General features: G+C 41.4%; 2 protein-coding genes across 21 annotated transcripts in view; one reads left to right on the top strand and one right to left on the bottom strand.

The window, feature by feature from the left end:
- LOC120445381 (heterogeneous nuclear ribonucleoprotein L) overlaps window positions 1–21,646 on the bottom strand; it is a 102,222-nt gene that overhangs the window by 65,707 nt on the left and 14,869 nt on the right. For 18 of the 20 annotated variants that reach the window (XM_039625764.2, XM_039625765.2, XM_039625785.2 and 15 more), the window contains exon 3: window positions 9,276–9,413. The exons of the other annotated variants lie outside the window; for them this stretch is intronic. In XM_039625764.2, coding sequence (XP_039481698.1) covers window positions 9,276–9,413 — 138 coding nt within the window. The remainder of the gene's footprint in view (window positions 1–9,275; window positions 9,414–21,646) is intronic. 20 annotated transcript variants of the gene reach the window in all.
- On the top strand, window positions 564–3,667 carry LOC120445380 (tubulin polyglutamylase ttll6). Its single transcript, XM_039625763.1, has 5 exons — window positions 564–1,395; window positions 1,459–1,612; window positions 1,670–2,563; window positions 2,617–3,372; window positions 3,432–3,667. Exons 1-5 carry the CDS (start codon window positions 719–721, stop codon window positions 3,537–3,539), a joined length of 2,589 nt encoding a protein of 862 aa, XP_039481697.1. The 5' UTR covers window positions 564–718; the 3' UTR covers window positions 3,540–3,667.

Raw genomic sequence — 21,646 nt, 5'->3', positions numbered from 1 at the left:
GCGCAGGTGACCCATCCACATAATCACGCCACGCCCTCTTGCTGTTCTGCCCCCAAAGTTAACCGAGCGGATGACGAGCTGACATTTACATCTTTCGCTATGTAACTGCTATTGCTGATGGGCCTCCATCTTTTTCCCCATGTACTCGTACTTTTCCTCGTGACATTGACTGCCTGAACTAATAACCACATGAGGCTAAAGCTAAAGCCTGATAAAACTGCGGTTAATGAGCCCCACCCCACGCACCTCGCATGGAAATTAATACGCAAAAGCGGAGGGAAATGGATGGTGGCAGATGGAAGGTGGGGACAGCCCCAGGTGTGCGCACTGATTCGATTCGGTTGTCGCAAGGTGTTTTGGCCAACCACATGGCACAAGTTTCACTCGCGGCACTGACTTTGGTAATTGAGTGGCTCACATCTCAAGTGTCAACCGCCGAGCACTTGACCTTGCCTTGTGGTGCTGCGCTGCTGGATGGTGGGCTGGTGGGCGTTCTAAGGTTGCTAGATGAGATGGGCATTTAAAAAAAAAAAGATAGTTTTCAAGTGTTTTTTTCCACCCTAGTTCGACACGTCGTACAAATAATTTAGTGTCAAAATTCAATGTACCCAATCACATCCGGATTTTTTGATGACAAATTGAAGAGCACAGCACTGCGAAAAGTCCAAAAGACCTGTGGTAGCGGCACTATCACCACCACCACCATCACTATCACCAGATGCCTTCTAAGAAATCGGCCAGGCCCGCTAACTACGAGCTTAATCCGTATACGCGATTTTTTAATGCCCAGAAATCCCTGCCCCCCGACAGAGATGGCCAAAAGCAAGGAGTCTACAATCGGGAAAGTGTTTACGTCCTGTCGAATAAGGCACGTGGCAAACGGCGATCGGGCCGGGAAAATAACCAGCCGACATGGCGACGACGCGGTGGCGGCGGCAACGAGGACACCATCATGGTTGTTACGCAGGATAATACGCAACAGCCGAAGGATAAACCATTGCTGACCGCCTCCCAATTGGACTCCATTTGCTATGACATCATTAAAGAGCCACCGATGCAGTTTCATGTGAATGGCACCGACATTGTGCCCAGCATTCGTGGCCTCCGACTGAGTGTCTGCGTGGAGCACACCCGATTCCAACTGGTGGCCAAGGTTACCAGAAACATGGGGTTTCAGCACGTGCCCGAGCATAGGCTGTGGAACATCCAATGGTCGGACTCGACGCCCCATCATGACCTGCTGCGTAACATGAAACGCTTTCAGCAGATTAACCATTTTCCAGGCATGGTGGAGATATGTCGCAAGGATCTGCTGTCCAGGAATCTGAATCGCATGCTCAAAATGTTTCCCGGCGACTATCGCATATTCCCCAAAACCTGGCTAATGCCAACCGAGTGAGTTTCATTTCTTCATTTCATATCAGCTAACAATATAATAACTATTATCTTTTCTGCCAGTGCCTACGATGTAGCCATTTATGCGAGCAAACACAAGCGCACTTTTATCCTTAAGCCATATTCCGCGGGTCAAGGGCGTGGCATTTGGATAACCACCGATCTTCGCACTGTCGGCAAGCGGGAAAAGCTCATCTGCCAAACGTACATCGAGCGGGTAAGTGTGGAGTATGGACCCAACGATCTAAATTATTACCAATTTTCCCAATTTCAGCCACTACTAATAGATGGCTACAAGTTTGACCTGCGTGTCTATACACTTGTCACCTCCGTGGATCCACTGCGTATTTTTGTGTACAATGAGGGCCTGGCCCGCTTTGCCACCCAGAAGTATGTGCCACCAACGATAGGAAATAGCCACAATGTGTTCATGCACCTGACCAACTACTGCCTGAATCGCCGGAACTCGCAGTACATGGTGGGCAATGGACCGGAAGCGGGTTCCAAACGCAAACTAAGTGCCTTCAATAAGTGGCTATTGGATCACAACTACGATGTGGCCGAGTTCTGGGCTAGTGTGGATGATGCGATCATAAAGACGCTGATTAGTGCTTGGCCAACGCTAAAGCATAATTACAATGTGTGCTTTCCTAAGCACGATAAGATACAGGCCAGCTTTCAGTTGCTCGGCTTCGATATTCTGGTGGACTGGAAGTTAAAGCCATACATTCTGGAAGTCAATCACACGCCCAGTTTGAGTGCTGATGAGTCGGTGGACATGGAAGTGAAGCGGCCATTGATTCGAGATACTCTCAATATGCTCAGCACCGCTTTAGTGGATAAAGAACAGATTATACGTGATGATCGAACGGAACACAGAGCTAGACTACTAAGGAATATCTACAATAAGAAGGCTGCTGCCCAAATGCCGGGTTACTCGTCACCAATACGGGAAGCTGGTGGCCACGATGTACGGCAAGCCTGCTCCATTGGAGCGTTAACCCAACAGATCGCCTGGGAGGAGAGCCATCTTGGCAACTATCGGCGTATCATGCCGCCACGAGATTCTGCAAAGGTCAACTACTATTGCAAGTTCTACGAGCAGAATAAGCAGCCCCTGTTCGCAGATACACGTGCAAGTAGAAGACGCGAGGAGCTGAATCACCAGGTAGAATGATATTTAATAACTATTATCTTCAGATATCTATCTTTATCCTGTAGGCAATGCAAAAACAACAGCGGGAGCGCCAGCAGGATCTGATTCAGCAGCAGCAGGCACAGAATCGCATAGGCAAGCAAGGGCGTTGGCCAGCTGATCAGGTGCAAGCGGCACAGGTGAGTCCTGTGATCCTGCAGTCGCGACGCCGCCGCGAGGAGGCCGAGGCCCATGCGAAAAAGCATCGCGCTCTGATAGCCCGCGAAATTCAGCGCCAAAAGGAGCAACTGCTGGCGCCCACCTGCGCCAAGGAGCGATTGGGCATTTGGCAGAGTGTCCGCCGGGAAAAGCGCCGCCAGTGTTCACCCAAACGCAGCAGCAGCATCACCAAAGCCCATCGCCGCAAACAGCAACGCAATCTTAGCCAGCGGGCTCGTCAACAGCGAATGCTCGAACTGGAAGCCCAGCGGGATGCGAAATTTTTGGAGGAGCACGCCAAAAAACAACGACTTGAAGGTGGCAGGCTTACGGGTCAAAGTGCATCCCCAGGCTCTATGAGCAAGATCACCGAGAAAAGCAAGACCAGCTTAAAAAAGAAGGCTAAAATAAGGGGAAAACAACATATGGTGCAAAAGAAAACACTCCGGGAAAGCAGCCACAGCCAGATAACAAAGTCCAAGGTGGAGCTTACACCAGCCACAAAAGCTGAAGCATGTGCAAACTGGACAGCAGGCAACATCAGCGAAGTGGAAACTAGCCAACTGCTCGACTGGCGAAAGGAAAGAGGCAAACAGTTAAAGGAAACAGGGCTCAGGGAATTGGTAAGTAAGGAAACGTTAAAGTTGGCAGTTGGTATTAATTTGTAAACCATTACCCAAAGATCTTCTCAAAAATGTACGAAAACGGGCATCTTACCAAGAACGATATCAAGTGCTTTCCGGATCTACTCTATCAAATACTTAATAATGAGGAAGCGAGTTCTCGATAGATCAATGTTTACCTACGGATTTTTGGGCTTTTATATGTGTATTCGCTGAGTGAATTGTCTTTGCAAGCATTGTTTTATACCGCCACTGTGTAGGTGTTGAAATTAAAGATGAAATCTCACTCAAAGAACCACATTTTTTTGGTTTCCTGACAAGGGGGAAGCAATCAAAGTTCAAAAGGCCTCACACATCGTAATCTATTGTTTTGCATATTTCCATAAAGACAACTTTATGAGAGATTTTGTGTCGCGAGCCGCGGCGAACATAAAAGAAGTACATAAAAAAATGGCAGTGGCTGCTGAATATGGAAATGGTTGGGTAGTGCGGAGTAGCACCTCATCGATTTGTCAAACTTGTATGGCAAGGCAGAAAGAAAATACCGGAAAGAGCCCTATCTATCTTCCTTTCGACACTGAGAAAAATTTGTTGCAAAACAAATAGATTTTGAATCAGTCACTATTAATATTTCTTCTCAAGTCGGAGTTCATCACATGAATGTTCTGAGTAACTTTGGTATTCCCAAGTATTTTCGTATGCAGGGTGCTTAGGAATGCTGTAGGTTTTTCCCCCAGTGTACTTTCTACTCTCTTTCCCTGTACTTCCATTTGGCAAGCATCTTTGCCATCTTTGATGGGGGCATGCATAAACAAAATGCAATACAATACGCGGCATGGGAGTCGTATAACGTGCATTATTGAAAACCTCAGTTGCCACGAGGCTCCCCCTTCCGTTTTCCTCTTTCCCGACTTTTCCACGACTTTTCCCCTTTTTCATCCTTATCCATCTCGCCGTGCCCTCCGCCTGGTGAGCCTCGTAAGGACGCGCAGGGCTTGGCTTTCCAGGGCTCGGATTGGCTCTGGTTTGGTTAGGTTGGGTTGGGTTGGTTTGAGTTGGGTTTGGTTTAGGTCTATGGCTTTGGCTTTAAGTTGGGCTACAGCTTCGGCTTTTGCCGTCACCGCATGTCCTTCGGTGCAATGGAACACCCGTTCCGCCCACCTAACTCGTTGGCTTTTGCCAGGCTACGCATTATGGTCTGCTGGATGCTGGTGCTCCGCCAGCTCCTCCTGCTCCTCCGTGCGCCTCCGTGCTCCTCCTGCATGTGTCACATATTGCAAAAGCTGCAGCTGCCGTTACACATTCCTGGGCTTTAGCTTATGGCTGACTGCTGCTGCATTTTTCCTTATTTTTTCCCCTGATTTTTTGTTATTTTTTTTTTTAGCTTGCCAACAAAGTCGAACAGCGTTCTGATAAGCCGCTTCAAAAGAGGGTTTTACATATGTCTGCTGCTCCTGCACTCCTGGGGTCGGTTGCATTTGCATTGTGGCTGCAACGCCTTCTGGCCTCCATGCTAATACATTATTGAACATTGTTGGCCCTGCGATGGTGTCAGCTAATACCCGTCGTCGCTGCAATTTTTATTGCAGTTTTTCAGTTTTTTCCGTTCTGGTTTTTATACCCGTTACTCGTAGAGTAAAAGGGTATACTAGATTCGTTGAAAAGTATGTAACAGGCAGAAGGAAGCGTTTCCGACCATATAAAGTATATATATTCTTGATCAGGACCAATAGCCGAGTCGATATGACCATGTCCGTCTGTCCGTCTGTCCGTCTGTCCGTCTGTCCGTCTGTCCGTCTGTCCGTCCGTCCGTCTGTCCGTCTGTCTGTCCGTCCGTATGAACGCTGTGATCTCAGGAACTACAAAAGCTAGAAAGTTGAGATTAAGCATACAGACTCCAGAGACATAGAAGCAGCGCAAGTTTGTCGATTCATGTTGCCACGCCCACTCTAACGCCCACAAACCGCCCAAAACTGCCACGCCCACACTTTTGAAAAATGTTTTGATATTTTTTCATTTTTGTATTAGTCTTCTAAATTTCTATCGATTTGCCAAAAAACTTTCTGCCACGCCCACTAAAACGCCCACAAACCGCCCAAAGCTGCTACGCCCACACTTTTGAAAAATGTTTTGATATTTTTTCATTTTTGTATTAGTCTTGTAAATTTCTACCGATTTGCCAAAAAACTTTCTGCCACGCCCACTATAACGCCTACAAACCGCCAAAAACTGTGTTTAAGACTCTCCTTCTCCCTTCCACTAGCTGAGTAACGGGTATCAGATAGTCGGGGAACTCGACTATAGCGTTCTCTCTTGTTATACCCGTTACTCGTAGAGTAAAAGGGTATACTAGATTCGTTGAAAAGTATGTAACAGGCAGAAGGAAGCGTTTCCGACCATATAAAGTATATATATTCTTGATCAGGATCAATAGCCGAGTCGATTTGGCCATGTCCGTCTGTCCGTCCGTCTGTCCGTCTGTCCGTCTGTCCGTCTGTCCGTCTGTCCGTCCGTATGAACGTCGAGATCTCAGGAACTACAAAAGCTAGAAAGTTGAGATTAAGCATACAGACTCCAGGGACATAGACGCAGCGCAAGTTTGTCGAATCATGCTGCCACGCCCACTCTAACGCCCACAAACCGCCCAAAACTGCCACGCCCACACTTTTGAAAAATGTTTTGATATTTTTTCATTTTTGTATTGGTGTTGTAAATTTCTATCGATTTGTCAAAAAAAGTTTTGCCACGCCCACTCTAACGCCCACAAACCGCCCAAAGCTGCCACGCCTACACTTTTGAAAAATGTTTTGATATTTTTTCATTTTTGTATTAGTCTTCTAAATTTCTATCGATTTGCCAAAAAACTTTCTGCCACGCCCACTATAACGCCCACAAACCGCCCAAAGCTGCTACGCCCACACTTTTGAAAAATGTTTTGATATTTTTTCATTTTTGTATTAGTCTTGTAAATTTCTACCGATTTGCCAAAAAACTTTCTGCCACGCCCACTATAACGCCTACAAACCGCCAAAAACTGTGTTTAAGACTCTCCTTCTCCCTTCCACTAGCTGAGTAACGGGTATCAGATAGTCGGGGAACTCGACTATAGCGTTCTCTCTTGTTTTTTTCTCTTTTCCAGCAACTCTTCAACTTTAACATCTAGCAGCCTTTTGTTGGCGAGTGTTTGGTGCTGCACAACTTTATCATTCATCTATCATCTGGTTTTTGCTCCGACTCTGCAATTTTTGTTGGCCACTTTGCCTGCACACACAAATATGGTCGGAGTGTGTGTTTGTGTGTGTGAGTGAGTGAGTGTGCAGAAGCAAATTTCCTTTGATGCTTTTAGTGTCTTCTTATTAAAAAGTTTTTAATCTTATCCCGAAAGCTTTTTGTTCCATGCGAGTAAGCGGCATACCCTTACCGAACTTCTCTCTTTTACTGCGCAAACGAGCCGGGCGGCATAGCTCTGGAAAACTTTTGACTCGTAGCTCACTTTACTTTTCGTTTCGTTGCGGCATGTGTGGAAATGGAAAAGGGGGCGCTCGGAAAATATGGGAGTGGCAGTGGGAGTCTGCATTGTTGACAGAAGTTCCGGATGCTATTAGAGGTCGTTTAGTTTGCGATTAGTTAAGCCAAAGCTAGTTGGAGCGTGTGATGGAGCGTTCCTCGCCGACGAACGTGCTCAGCCCAAGTTTTCCCGAAAGTTTTCCCGGAAACAGTTTTCTTTTTCGCCATGCTTCTTTTGAAGTGTTACGGTGGACGGGAGAAAATTGCATTCGGCAGAGGGGCACATGTAAATAAATGCATTTTTAAATTGCCTAGAAAAGTGCTTTATGATCTCTAGTAAATGTTTGCTTTAAAAATGATTTAAATACACTCTGTATTATTTACATAGTCATATAGTATTTTACATCTTTAATATCAGTGCCAACTATGCCGCAATACCAATTTATCACGTGATCTTAGCGCCTGAGTGCCATTCTGTTTGCTGATATGCTTAAATCATACTTCTTATGACACAGGAGATGCTTTTAAGCCGATTTGCAGCTTCATTAATACGGGAATGCGGCTCAATAAGCGACTGCATGTAAAAGATACTATACAAACAGCCAGAAGCTTTTAATTTGTGTCCCATAACGCGGCAGAAAGACGGAGAATTGTAAAGAGAATTGCTTAATTCCTGAACCAACACGCCGCTCTCAATGGCGATGACTTAAGTCAACGGAAAGATTTATTTCCGTTGGAAAAAATGGCAGCGCAGTGCTGAATACGAATGGGAATATAAATCCAGTCAGTCGGACCTTACGACAATGGGAGCTGCGAAAAGTCATTCAGTCGGACGCACAGACGGTCGGATGGTCGGAAAATCCTGCTGCACCAGGCAACAGAGGCAGCCATTTTGTCGGATGCGAATTAACATGTCTGGGCTTTCTGGCTTTATCCACACGCACATACCGTCGACACACACACACGCACTCACACACACACATTTAACATCATGCAACGCTGCTGGGCCAAAATAATTTTCAGTTTTGCAGTTTTTATGCTGCATGTTTTCCACTTCACAGGATTTTATGTTCCACTACACTCGCACTTGGCTCAAGTGTTGGAAAATACAATTGCCTCGGCACACACACGGCTTTCCCACTTTGCAGGACGAAAGGAGCCATGGCAAAAAGGAGTGGAGCATTTCCGCATTTTTATTTTCTTTGGCTTTTGTTGTACTGCTGCGCCGCCAATTGTTGTTGCCGTTGCTAAAAAGACAATAAACTGTGCCAGTGTGCGTGTCTAGATATTGTTTGGATGTAGTTGTGTAGTAGTTGTGGCTACCCTATATAGCCAGGATATAGGACACCACTGGGGCTGGAAAACGGGTCTAAGCAAAAACCCTCTTGATCCACATTCAAATGCAGTGACTTTGCTTTATGCAACTCATTTTCACTTACTAAAAGGGGATTTCGAATGAAAATAACTTTTTGAAGCTCAGTAATGTCGTGCAAATAGATCACGAATGATATTTCTTTGATAAGCAGCCATTTTTGAAAATTTTTTTTTAAATTGCTATGAACAGACTGGCCAAAAACTACTTTCGGATGAGCTTTTCCAAGCTTGAATCCCAAGCGCTATAAGAGTAAAGAAATCTCGAGTCCTAGTTTCTGTGTCTTGTCCATGCGTTTGCTTTGTGGATATGAAGCATGTTTCGCACACTTAAGTACTTTATGATTTTTTAAGCTTTTTGTCCGGCCATTGTGTTGTTTTTCTCTTCTCTTATAATTGTTGCTGTTGCTGTTGACGTTGCAGGTTGTTGTGTTCGTCTAACAATGCACTTGGTCTAAAGGCTCATCCAAATCCCGACCCATCTGCGCTCACCACTTGTTGTTGCCCCGTTTAAGGACACTCACACTTTCTGGCCATTTTGTAGCTAAAATGTATCAAATGTGATGATAAGACCGAACAGACCAGACATGCCACAAAGCCAGATGCAATCAACACTCGTGTGGAGCCTAGGCTACGGCTACAATAACATTCAGGGCCAGAGGCGACAGTGTGGCAAAAGAGTGCTTTTCTATCCCCACCACACACATCGCACACACCACACACACATGCCTGAAAACTCCACTCGAGTGTGTAACAAGTTTTCCAACTGCTACACAACAAATTGCAATGGATTTCATTTTATTTGCAGCGATTTCTTGCCAAAAAAAAGAATAAATAAAAAAAGAATAAATAAAAATAAATGAAATATATATATGTGAAGTAGACGAGATCTGCTCTCGCCATACTAAGTAGCCTGAGGATATGTTAGGATAATATCGTCGTATAATATAATGTATGTTTTGGGAGTAGAGGCTGCAGAGAGAGAAAGAGTAAAATACAGATATATATTTGCTGTGTGTACTTACAACTGTGATGGGATAGAAGGGATTTATGATGGTGAAGAGTAGAATGTGATTTGGCCGTGTAGTCTCTGGACGCTTTCTCCGTAGGTCGTCATTTGACTTGTTCATAAGTGCTTGCTGCTGGTTCTGTTGTTGTGTGGACTGTAAAAATATGTACACAAACACACATATACGGATAAGTATCGGGCTTTGTGGTGACGAAGAGTACAACAAGAGATTTATCAATATATAGTAAATAAGCCTGCCCTTTTTGTGGTCTGAACTGGTGTTTTAGTATTCTTATAGTTTATGATCTGGCTCTGGAGAAGTTTGCCCAAATTCAAATTTTTCAAGAGATTGGTTCGTACTTAGCTTACGTTGACTTAGAAATATCCTAAGACTGTAATATTTTAAATTTTTGCTATGATCTTTATTAAAACTAGTTCAGCAATGGACTTTGTTTAATAATACGAAAACCAACAAGGTGCTGACAATATAAAAATAATCATAGGCACAATTAAAGCACACGTTGAATGAAACTAGGAGAATTAACTCTTTATTTACCCTATTAAGTGAAACCAGTTTTTTTTTTCAGCGTCATATTTGAAATTACCTTTAGTTAATTAAATATATTTAAATGTTTTAAAGCCATTTATCTCTATCACATTCGACCGATCGCTTTTACGTAAAACCGAACGAATTGATTTTCTGCACAAATGGCATAATTTAAGCCAATGCAAAAACACATTTTCGTTTAGCTGAGTGCAGACACTGAAGTCAACGCAAAGTTTGTTTTTCCACGTTAATTGATGCTGTCATGGCGATATGTTGAATGCGCAGTGTTTCAAATTGAGGAAAAGGCAACAGCAGCAGCAACAGCAGCAGGATTTGCAGTCATTGCTAACATAATATCCGTTTTGTTTTCGATTTTTGCTGATTTGCTTCTAAATAAATTACGGAATTTAGGTGAACCATGTTCACGTCACGTTCGACTGTCAATCAGGCACGGCGACAAGTGCCGTGAATTTAAATATTTCAAATATTTACCACCCCAAGCGGACGGACAGGTGTGGTGGGCCACTTGGTCTTGACACCAAAAAATGCCGTTGATGCCCGCACTAATTAACTCGGTACTTAGTTTGGCTGGTAGAACTTGGTTAATTTCAAATCATTACATGGCTTTTCCATCTACAATCTTGGCAGCAACACCTTGACGCTATCCCAACTTTTGCAACATTTTCTCATTTTCTTGCCTTTCCTTGCCTTGCCTCCTTAGCCCAGAAAAGTTGAACATGCCAGTGTGTCGTTGTCGGCCAGCCAGCAGGTACTAATTACTATTAAAGTTAATTAACTTTTACCGTAGTTCCGATTCAGTGTCTGCAATTATTTCATTTGCTGGCTGGCTTGGCGCACTTTAAACGTTTCGCCAATGCATTTTGCGGGAAATTAAAGGAGTGGATTCTCGCACTTAACCCTATTTTGTTTTTATTTTTATTTATACTGCGTTGCCGCCTGTTGCTACCTGAGGCTTTTGTTTCCATTGCCTGACTTTTGCAATTAGGTTAATGGCTCGCCTTTGTGACGTATTTTTAGATGCTTATGCAAGTTGTGTACGCGTATACGTATTATAAACAGATATATGTAGACATTAAGTCAAATGTTGAACTCAAAGATAACTGCTGACCCGAGGTTTGCATTTGCAATTGACTAGAATAACGAATTCATGCGTTTACAAAAGCAAAACACCAGAAATACCTCGGGTTTTCTTTCCATATGCCATTTAAATAAATACATAAATTCATGGAAATATTAATGATTTCCCGCAGCATCAATTGATCATCGGCGGCAGTTTCATTATCGGGAGTGTGTAATCCAATACCAAATACCAACAGACAGCTTCCTGCCACAACGTCCTTGCCTCGGCTAAGGGTTAATTCAAATTTCAACAACTTTGACGCATACAAAGCGATTTGTGTGAAAATCCGAGGAAAAGTAAAGAAAACAAAGAGCTAAGCGGCATGCCAGCGCAGGAGGAAACATTTGTTTTCTGTCAAATTTTCCTTTAATAATAATACACCATCAACATTTTTCTTTTCGTTTCTTTTTTTACTCCTCTCCAATTTTCCTTGAATTTTTTTTAGAATCCATCCCCACCAGACTGGGAACAATCTCACAGAATTTGAAACTCTTGATTAAATTTCATAAAAACAACAGAAAGCGATACTAAAATGATTGATGGACGGATGGCTGGATAGCTAGCAAGATAGATAGATAGATAGACAGATAGATAGATAGATGGTGTGTTTATTGGGAAATTGGTTTTAATTGCATAAAGCCTACTTCAGAGCAACTGCACAATTTGCATGCGCTTCTTGGCAGAGGCATTATCTTGGGCTTTATTTTTTTTGGGTTCTGTTTTGAATTCGGTTTATTTTTGGTTAAAAACATTTGAAACATTTTTAGCACAGCAGCGGACGAATTGAAAATAGCCGGCAGGCGAGGCAGTGTCGTGGCTGCATACCGCAACGCATTTCAGCTCGAACCGCAACGAAATGAAGATGAATTACCCACAAAATTTCACTACGTCGGCCGGTCCATGCAAATTGCGAATTGCAAATCACAAATAAATTTTGCTTCGAGAAATTTGCACTCAGTCGATCAAGCGGTCGCTGTCGCTATAAAGTGCAGCCTCACCCATCCAACAGCCAACAGATATCCCAGCAGATACATAGATACAGATACAAGTGCACAATATAAATGCGTTTGCCAAGAAATCCACGAAAAAGAAAACCCAAAAAACAGCTAAAATCAGAGAGGGAGAATGAAAACGATGTGTCGCCGTCATGAAGATGAAGATGAAGATGAAGAAATTGCCGCTGGGTTGAGTCGCAATCGCAATGAACTGCAGAATCGCAGATAAAGAATCGAGGTAGTAAAAATAGAAAGAAATATAGCCCGATTCAGGCAGACACACCATCAAAAGAAGAATGACAATCCGGCAGACAAACAATTGAAGCATGCACTGGTGTTTGCCAAACTGTCCTCACAAGGATTCCTCAGAATAAAATGTGCAAAGCTTAATTTGTGCAGAGCAAGTGCTACAAATTGATCAAGATACCTTTCGTAGCAGAAGTAAAGCGGAGACTAATAGGATTCCATTTATCCTGGCTAGCTTTCAGTTTACAAAGCTGCTCATAAAGTTAGTTAGTTAGTGGAATACACAGTTAGCTAGAATTCTCAGCTACTTTTTTAGTTAACAATAAGAGATTATCTAAACAGGAAGAAAAACTCTTAACATAGGAGTAACCGCAACTGATTTCATTTAAAACCGAAACCGTAACGAATACATTAACAACAGAAACCACAGCATTTCCTTAAATTACGTACTGCTTATCTCTGAGAAAATATTGGTTTGTCTGATATTAAAAACGCATAAAAACAGATTCACAAGAAAATCCACATGATGCCCTTTCATTCGAAATTGGACAAGATGATCCATTTGCAGCATTTGCTCAGCTCATTTGCTGCTGTCCAATGTCCCAGGTAGCTAATCAACTTCCTCCCCAAGCAGTCCCAGAACTGTCCATCCCATCTCTCTAGCCGGCATCCATATGCTGGTGTCCTTCATTTCTGGGAGACTGAGGCAGCTTCATCGTCTGTGCATCGTCGTCCCCGCCTTGGTGCCAAAAAAAAAGTCGAAAGGAAAGGCAAAAGCAAAAGGAAAAGCGGAGGAAAATGTCTGGCGACAGCAACATGAGGCGGCATTTGTTACTCGCAATTAGATGCACTGTATTCTGCCAGCAGACGGGCGCACTCCCGGCGGTTTTCCAACCCCCTGAAGATCCACCTCTTTAGGTTTTTCCTCTTTTTCTCTTTTTTTTTTTTTTTTTTTTTGGTTGCGAACGCCTAGACGAAGACCCGCTGCAAATGTCGAACGAAAATTGCACATAAAATGCAATTTACAAAATGTTTTCTTTAACGTTTGCGTTGCGAAATTTAATTAAAACAGCAGCCACAACAACCACAATCAAATTAAATGCTGCAGATCAGTGAGCGACAAGAGCGAGTGCCAGAGATCCGCGGTTTTTGTTTTAGACCAGGCCAAAAGTAAAAACATCAAAAGTCCAAGTCAAGTGGTCTGGTCCAACATCAAAAATGATCGAGAGAAGGAAATAGTACACAGCACAGCACTGCACAGTCCAAGTGAAATGGATTTACAGAGAATGCTGAACGAAACGATACGAATAATGAAACAATGTGTAAATTATAAACAGTCTGGTCACCGCACTGCATTTGTATCTGCGAGATACATTTCTCAACGACCTCCGCTACTTGGGCGGCAATCAATCATTTTGGCAAAGACAAACCTTTTAAACTATATAATATATAGCGTGTATCGCATGCTATTGGCATTGCTCATCGGCGTCATCATCATCATCATCATCATCATCATTAATATCGGCAGCAGAAGCAGCAGCACCTCGAAATTCTGCGGCCGCAAACGTCAGAGATACATTCTCATGAATGACATAAGTACGCGGTAAACAGATTTCTATGTTTCGTATCTGTATCTGATTTGTTTCGAAAATCTCTTGGTAACAAATGGCAATTGCTCTATTCCGTTCAGTTCAGTTCAGTTCAGTTCAGTACATTTCAGCTCGGTTCGGTTCTCAATTCTCTGTGTATTCAGGCATTCGGCCATTTGGCCAGATCTCTTATCTCAGTTAGGAACGCTCATTAGTCACAGCGTGTGGTAGTTGGGGATGGGGGCACTGTGGTTGGGGGCGGAGCCGGTTGAGGAGCACGTGGGGCATTGAAAATTGTCATTAGTTCGGCGTTTGAGTTTTCCGTACTGGTGTGCTTGTAGTTTTCTCTCCCCCCACGACTTTTTTTTTCAGCTGACGTGTACAACGAACAATATGAGCAAAGTAAATTGCATGTACTTTGCTTTCTAATGATTTTCAATTAGAAACAGTGCGAGCACTGGGCCACATGAAGAGATTAAGGCCAATGTGGAAAAGTGTGGTCTATTAAGATAATATTTTCTGAACTAAATTAAACACAATCCACAAACACTAGGCAACTTTAAATTAGAAAAATGAAATATAATTGTAGTAAAAAATACCTTTCTAAAAATTCTTTAAAAAAATGAAGGCTTTTATAGCTGCGAAATAAACCTCTCTAAAAGTATGAATGTACTTATAAACAATGCTTGCCTAATCGATTTCTTATCTAGTTTTCCCATTTATTTTTTCATTCAATGTTTACCCAATAGAAAATTGACTTAATTACGACATGGAAAAGCCCTAACCTCTTCAAACATCTTGGGCATTTTCCCGAAGACAAACTATTGACGGGCCAGACACCCAACCTGCAAAAAAAAAATAAAATAGACGAAAACTGAAGGAACGAAGGAAGGAATACAACAAAATGAGCCATAAATCCATCCATCTTTTCAACAAACTCTGCCGAAGGCGGAAAGTTCTTGCTGCCGCTGTTTGTTGTTTGCTGTTGATTTGCGTTTTCGTCATTTTAATGTCAGTTCACTTGACGTGCCAGTGGATATAGCAACAAACTAGAGATACTCATATGGACAGAGGGACTGAGGTACAGATGTATAGATGGATGGATGGATGGGTGGATGGGCGGATGGACTGACTTGGGTCTGAGGTCTGACCGCGTTGATCACTTATGACAACAGTCTGCTACAGCTGCCTCTTCGGCCGTGTGCATGTAATTTATGTGGAAAAATCTTTTGGGCGCTTCAAACATAAAACAATTTTCATTTTCATTTCCCCCTTTCGACTGCTGCCTGCCGCCTGCCTCCTTCGCATCTTCTTGTGGTCTGCGCGCAATTTACGCGCCGCTTTTCATGTGAAAATCTTCACTAATTCGTCTGTTTGGGTTTTCGTTTCGTCTATACATTTGTCGGTTGCTCTTCTTTTCCTTTTTTTTTCATAGTTTTTTTATTTATGGAAAATGCTTTTAAATGCGCATAAAAATACATGCAAGGTAACGGACTGGGGGTATGTGGCAGGAAAATAAATTTCTATTGCGGCAGAAATTGATTGCCAAAGAGCACATTGTATGTAGTAGTACAATTCAGGAAATGGGCTGAGAATGCGGCCAACCTTTTTTTTGGGGCTGGGCTTTTAATTAAATTAAATTTAGTAAAACTAATTTCAATTGCGTAGAAACACACAGTAAATCGTACATGCATGAGCATGAGCATAAGATTAATTTATATTTATTTTTGGTGCACCACACACAACCGGGCAATTGAATTAAATGTAAGCAGAAATGTCAACAAATCTCAGAGATTTTCACGCAATCTCTGTCTGTCATGTGGAATGATGTAGATGGACAAAAGAGCATCATCGAGTGGCAATGGTGGTGCGGGTGGTTTGGGTGGTGCGAATGGTGCGGTGGTGCTGTGAAATTGGGTAGACATTCCTCACTGCTGGGCGTGCACAATTGAAATTTTCCTCATTGTGCGACGAGGTGTTTCGATTCCTGCAAGTGTGTCTGTCTGCGGCATTCGACAGATTTCAACGGCATTTTCGGTTCCATTTTCTCGCTTTATTTTTATTTTTTGCCAGTTTCATTTAGACCATTGGACTACGTCAATGACTGAAATATTTGCGCTATTTTTCTAACTTGACAATTGGCCGGCCGGGAAGCGCCGACAAAGCAAAACTAATCAGCTTGATGCGTAATCGAATCCACCTCGAGTGGGTGAAAAGCGTATTTTTCTCAACGCAAAAAATGAAACTTACATAAAACATGGGCACGTGCCGACCTAAATACGTTTTCGTATAGACCTTGGCCATACATACATATATATTAAATAATAATATACTTCAATTATTTTCTTATTTTTCCAGTGCAAATTCTGGGTTTTGCAACGTTTTCGCTTTTGATCTATTTTACAGCGTGCATGACGGGGAGCCGTATAATATCAGTTCTAGGCCAAATGCCAAAAATCTATATTCGCTGCCATTCGCCAAAACGAAATAAGTGTCTGGCCGATTTAACACGAGCATTTATCATTTACTTAATGAGCAGTTAATAAGCTCTTCGGAAAATTCACATTTATATGGACCGCAGCTAATTGGGAACTGAAAATAACTCAATCATTTCCATTCAATTGGGCAATCCATTTATATTTATTCCAATATTAAACTACAGTAGACAAATCCGTAGTTAGCCACTCTCATACGGAACTGTGGCTAACAATATACACCCATTTTATTTGCACTTGAAGCGGATTTTAGACGAATTACCGTGTTTTCTTAAGCTCCCCACTTGAAGTGGTAAGCACCACACTTTACGCACACTTCCCGAATAATCCCCAAAAATAACTTCATGTAGTTGTCGGCCAAATTTATGGCCAAAGAGAGCTCGCAGCAATTGCAGTGCGATAAAAATTTCATTTACCAAACTTTTTCCGAGCAAACACCACGGTCATAATCATCGTGAACACCACCTGCGACGACGACTAGGCAAACAAAGCGGCGTGAACTCCACTCGCCAGGAGGGCGACCACGCCCCCTAATCCCAAAATGAATTTGGGTGTGGGATTGTGGGGGAGTGGGGGAGTGTGGGGGATGGCCAAAAAAGGGAGATGGAGCAATTTGCTGGCTCTATTCAAATGTTTACTTTGGCCGCGGAATCTTTATCTTCGCTGGCGGCCACTAAATTAACGAGCCGCATCGTTCGTCCGAGGAGCCACCTCATTACCCATTTCCCTGAGACCGATATATAAAATAAAACTGAATGCTGAGAGTAAAGGTATTTATATTTCCTGTCAACAAATTTTTAGTTGCACTTAGAGAAACTTTAAAAAAACAAAGCAACTCTAAATAACTCTAAATTTCTTCTTGAAAGTTGACATAATTAACTATGTTCCGGAAAGACAAGCGCAAAGTTTATTTAAGTTGAATTAATGATAATATTAACATAATTATTATGATATTATGCAAAGTGCATGTTTATTTACTATGCTACTTTACTCTTAGAGCAAATTTCAAACTTGAAAAGTAACTATTAAAATACATTCACATCTCGAAACTCGCACCTTTAAAGCACCTAATTTCTTTATAAACACCAGCTAATGCGAACGACAACGGCAACTGTAAATGTGTTAATCATCAAATAGGGAAATAAAAGCGAAACAAGTGCTGTTTGTGCATACACAACACATACCCACGGTGCCCCGCTGAATCACACTAGCCAACCACCTACCCACCCACTGCACCACTTTGCACCTGACCCACTGAAACTGAATCGAGCGGATCTAAGCAAACCGAACACCGTGTGCTCAACTCGACAGGCATTAAATATTTGTCAGCAGCTTGCCAAAGTTTGCCCCCTGGTCTGTCCCTCTGCCCCTCTGTCTTTCTGTCTGTCCGCCTGGCTAACAAAACACAGCGCCCCACCCAAAGAACCACCCGCAACACCCACTGAAAGGCCACCGCCACCACCCAGTGCCACCCATTTTCACCTGTGAGCGCAAATTAACACATGTGGCCAGTCGAATTGTTGTTGTTTTCACTCCGTTTTCTTTGTGTGCAACAGCGTTTTTCCAGCTTGTGTCGCTGTTATTCTTATTGTTTTTTATCAATATTTAAACACATTTCACTTTATTGTTGTTGGCTTTCTTCGGCGTTTTCAGTTTCGCTTGGGCGCTACTTTTTTCCTACTGCCCTATACTCATGTTTAATTTATATGATAGATTATTTAATGTTTAATGTTATGCAGCTTTAGCCATTGTCTACAAATTTGTATCCTATTTAATGCCCAAATTGCATACTTTATCTGCACACTTGCAACTTTAACGAATTCAATTTGAATAAAACTACTTTAAAATAATTTACAGCTCAATAAACTCCAGTATCTTATCTTTGCAATAAAAAGTGTTCGTTTAAATGCAGTCAAATATAAAATGAATTTAATCGACTTTCTCTGTCACCTTGCACTCGCTTAGCTCACTTTTGTGTATTTTCGAGATGTTTTTCCTGTAGCGTCGAGAGGTAGGTGATCCGTTCTGTTTGCCAGTCCCATTCCCATTCCCATTCCCATTCCCATTGTTTTCTTAGGTGTTTGCCTTGTTTTTTTTAGCCGGCTTGCTGTTGAAATGTGCTATCAGTAGCGAAATGTGCCAGAGAACCATTTAAATATTTCACGATAAAATAAAAAAAAAAAAGCGCAAGGCAGCGAGGAAAGTGGAATTTTTTGTTGTCTCCCAATGCGTGTTTGGTGTGAACGAACTGTCGCTCATTCTGATGCGCTGTTATTCCAACAATGCAAAGTGCGCTACATAAATAAATGAAATTGAAGTATTGTATCTTTTTATCTGGCTTATATGGCGCAGAGGCACTCGACACTCGAGTTCGCCATGGCTGGCCGAGCGTTGCTATCAATAACGCGATATATATCCCACATACAATACAACAAAAAAAACGAGGCCAACGATATAGTCCATTATGGCCAGTTGGCCAACTGTGATTTGATTATCAACGGCAGCGATTGTTTCCAGCTGCCATTAACTCTCTCAGCTGCACTAGTTGCAAACGATTTATTCCACACACTAAAATCTCGATTGCACTTTCTAATCTATGATAACCATTGATTGGGAAGCCAATCAAAGCGTATTAAAGCAAAGCAAGTCAATCGAGTAAATTGTTTTAAAGCCACATACCATAAATTATTGTCGAAGTGGTAGGAGCTATCAGTAAACTTACCTACAAAGAGAGATAAAGAGAGAACATAATGCAATTAGTACATTTTAATATTTACTACTGAGCGGTTGCCATTGATAAACGGCATACATATGGCATATTTATAAATAATAATATACGGAAAATTAATTAAAAATTAAACGGTCCTTGTGAAGCGAGGCACTAGTTAATCACTGAGATATTTTGATTAACAATTCATTTAAAACCATTTAGAGCGAGATATTAATATTGATGACAACTATGTAAGACAGACGGAACTTTCGATTCGTATGGGCATTAATAACTTTATTACGTTTTAAATGAAATCGTTTCAATAATAAATTACAAGTGGCGGAAAATAAAAAAGTATGGGCACCCACAGCAAATCGGTCTGCAAAAAAAAACTTGCGCATAAATAACATTTTTTTAAACCATCAAATTGCCAAGTTTTTTTGCACTTGCAGCATATATTAATTAATATGAGGGAGCAGCAAAAATATGGCTCTGTTTAAAACCACGAGGAAAAGAAAAACCGAACAAAAAATAATTGAATCACCTTCTACCCGTGTTTGCACATTTTCCCTCAGTGTGAGTGCATAATGTTATGCCAAAATACACAGTTTATTGACTTTTCATTAGACGATTGACAGCATAAAATGCAGAATCAAATGATTCAATCACAAAGCAATTAGTTTCTGATTTGTTGCAAACTTATTTCCACAACAATTTGAATGAAATGATTTTAGACGGAACAGCTATTTAATTGAAATATCTTCCGAATTAAGTGTCACACATCAAAGATTTATGAGGCACAGCGGCAAAACGCAAATGCACAAAGCAATTAAAATGTGTAGTAAATATGTAAGCGCACTTTATATAGGCTCCTAGTTGACAGTCTCATAATTATGCAAATGCAATTGGGCTTAAATTCATGAAAGCCCCAGCATTTTAAAAACGACAAAAATCGGTGACTGTATATAAATCGCTTCAACGAAATGCAAACGAAATTCCAACTCTCAGGCCAGAGAATTGGGTCAATACATTTAAAGCACGAAAAAGGAAATGCAAACGTACAAAAAGATCGGGATATATACATATATATATATATGTACATATCCATACATGTATACACCTATAGGTAGTATATACATAAAAGCATTTACAGTACGTACCATAAAAAGTTTGCTTAAAAATTCGAAAACCGAATGAAAAGGGCACGAAAAGAAAGCCACAAAGATACAGATATACATAATCTACCAATTTTAAATATTTTGTCAAAATACACTTTTAAAGATAAAATCGTTTTGTAAATTGATTTATTTACTTATTTACATTTATAGCTTTGTTACTTAGAGTATAAAACTAAGATCACTCTGAAAATGTATAATATTTAATTTCGAACTACTTTGAATTATTTTTAAACATTTTGTTGGTGAATTTTGAAATCCTTAATTCTTTTAATTTTTTTTTGGAACTTTTAAATTGGATTGTGCACGCATGCAAACTGGAGGGGCATCAATGGGTTAAGTGCCGGCACATTTCGCACTGCAATTCTCATTCGATTTCGCAAAGCGCAGCTCCAAAAAAAAACGTGTTTACACACAAATGCGAATCGGCGAAAGAGTGAAAGACACACAATTATATATAAATAAGGCCCAAGCACCGTTAGCAACACATAAAGAAATAAAAATAAACGCCAGCGAATAAACGGACGCAGGCAAAGAAAGGCCTACAAAGAATCGTTGTTGGCATGGCCAAAAAAAAAAAAAAACCGTATAAAAAAAGAACAAATAAATAAATAAAAAAAAATGCGAAAAAAAACTGGCAAGAGGCGAATTCATCGGTTTCGCAATGCAGACGAGCGGTGCACATGACCGCTCCCGTTCGATTCCCGCTCGCGATTTCATACGCTCTCACGCGTCCGTCGCCGAACTTTTTTTTATTTTTTATATCTTAACGTTCATTTTTAACGCTCCAGGCTTCTCGGCCCGATTCGCTTTTTGCCGATGGAACCTTAAATGGGGCTTAAATTGCAAGCGCTGCACTTGACGATGCTCACGCTTGCAATGGCTAACGCTATTACCCCCAACCGTTTTTCACTGTGAAGCTTCTGTACCTGATAATCATTTGGATATCTTCAGCTACCTCAAGATAGCAGGCTCAACCGTTTTGAAATCTTTTTTACTCCAGAGCAAACAGGTTTGTTCGAATTAACTCCACTGACAGCCACCTTGAGATACAAGATACTTTTTGTCAGTTAAAGATACATCTTATTAAAACTAAGATTTTGCATAGCAGTTCTTAATGTTGCAAATTAAGATGTATATTTTAACTTCCTAGCTTAAAGAAATATTTTTAGATTTTAAAAACAATGTTTTATGCTTAAATTATTATTAATTTCTCTTATAGTTCATTCTGTTCCTTTTGAAACTTTAGCATTTTTGTACTTTAAATTTTATTTTATTAAAATATTTTTTTTTTATTTCAATTTATTGAATGTAAACTGTATCTCAATCGCCGCGTGATTGTCACTCACACAGACAGACATTGACAGACACGCACATTTAATTATATTTCGCGCTATGTTGTTGCTAACTTAGTGGGTCAGCGAAATTATGCTCTTGTTGTTGCTGCTGTCGGCTGCGCTTTTGTTATTGTTTTTGCTGTTCATATTGT

Source organism: Drosophila santomea, chromosome 2R (genome assembly GCF_016746245.2).
Source record: "Drosophila santomea strain STO CAGO 1482 chromosome 2R, Prin_Dsan_1.1, whole genome shotgun sequence".
NCBI lineage: Eukaryota > Metazoa > Arthropoda > Insecta > Diptera > Drosophilidae > Drosophila > Drosophila santomea.
The sequence above is the reverse complement of the archived record's forward strand: the minus strand, read 5'-3'. Positions and strand labels throughout refer to the sequence as shown.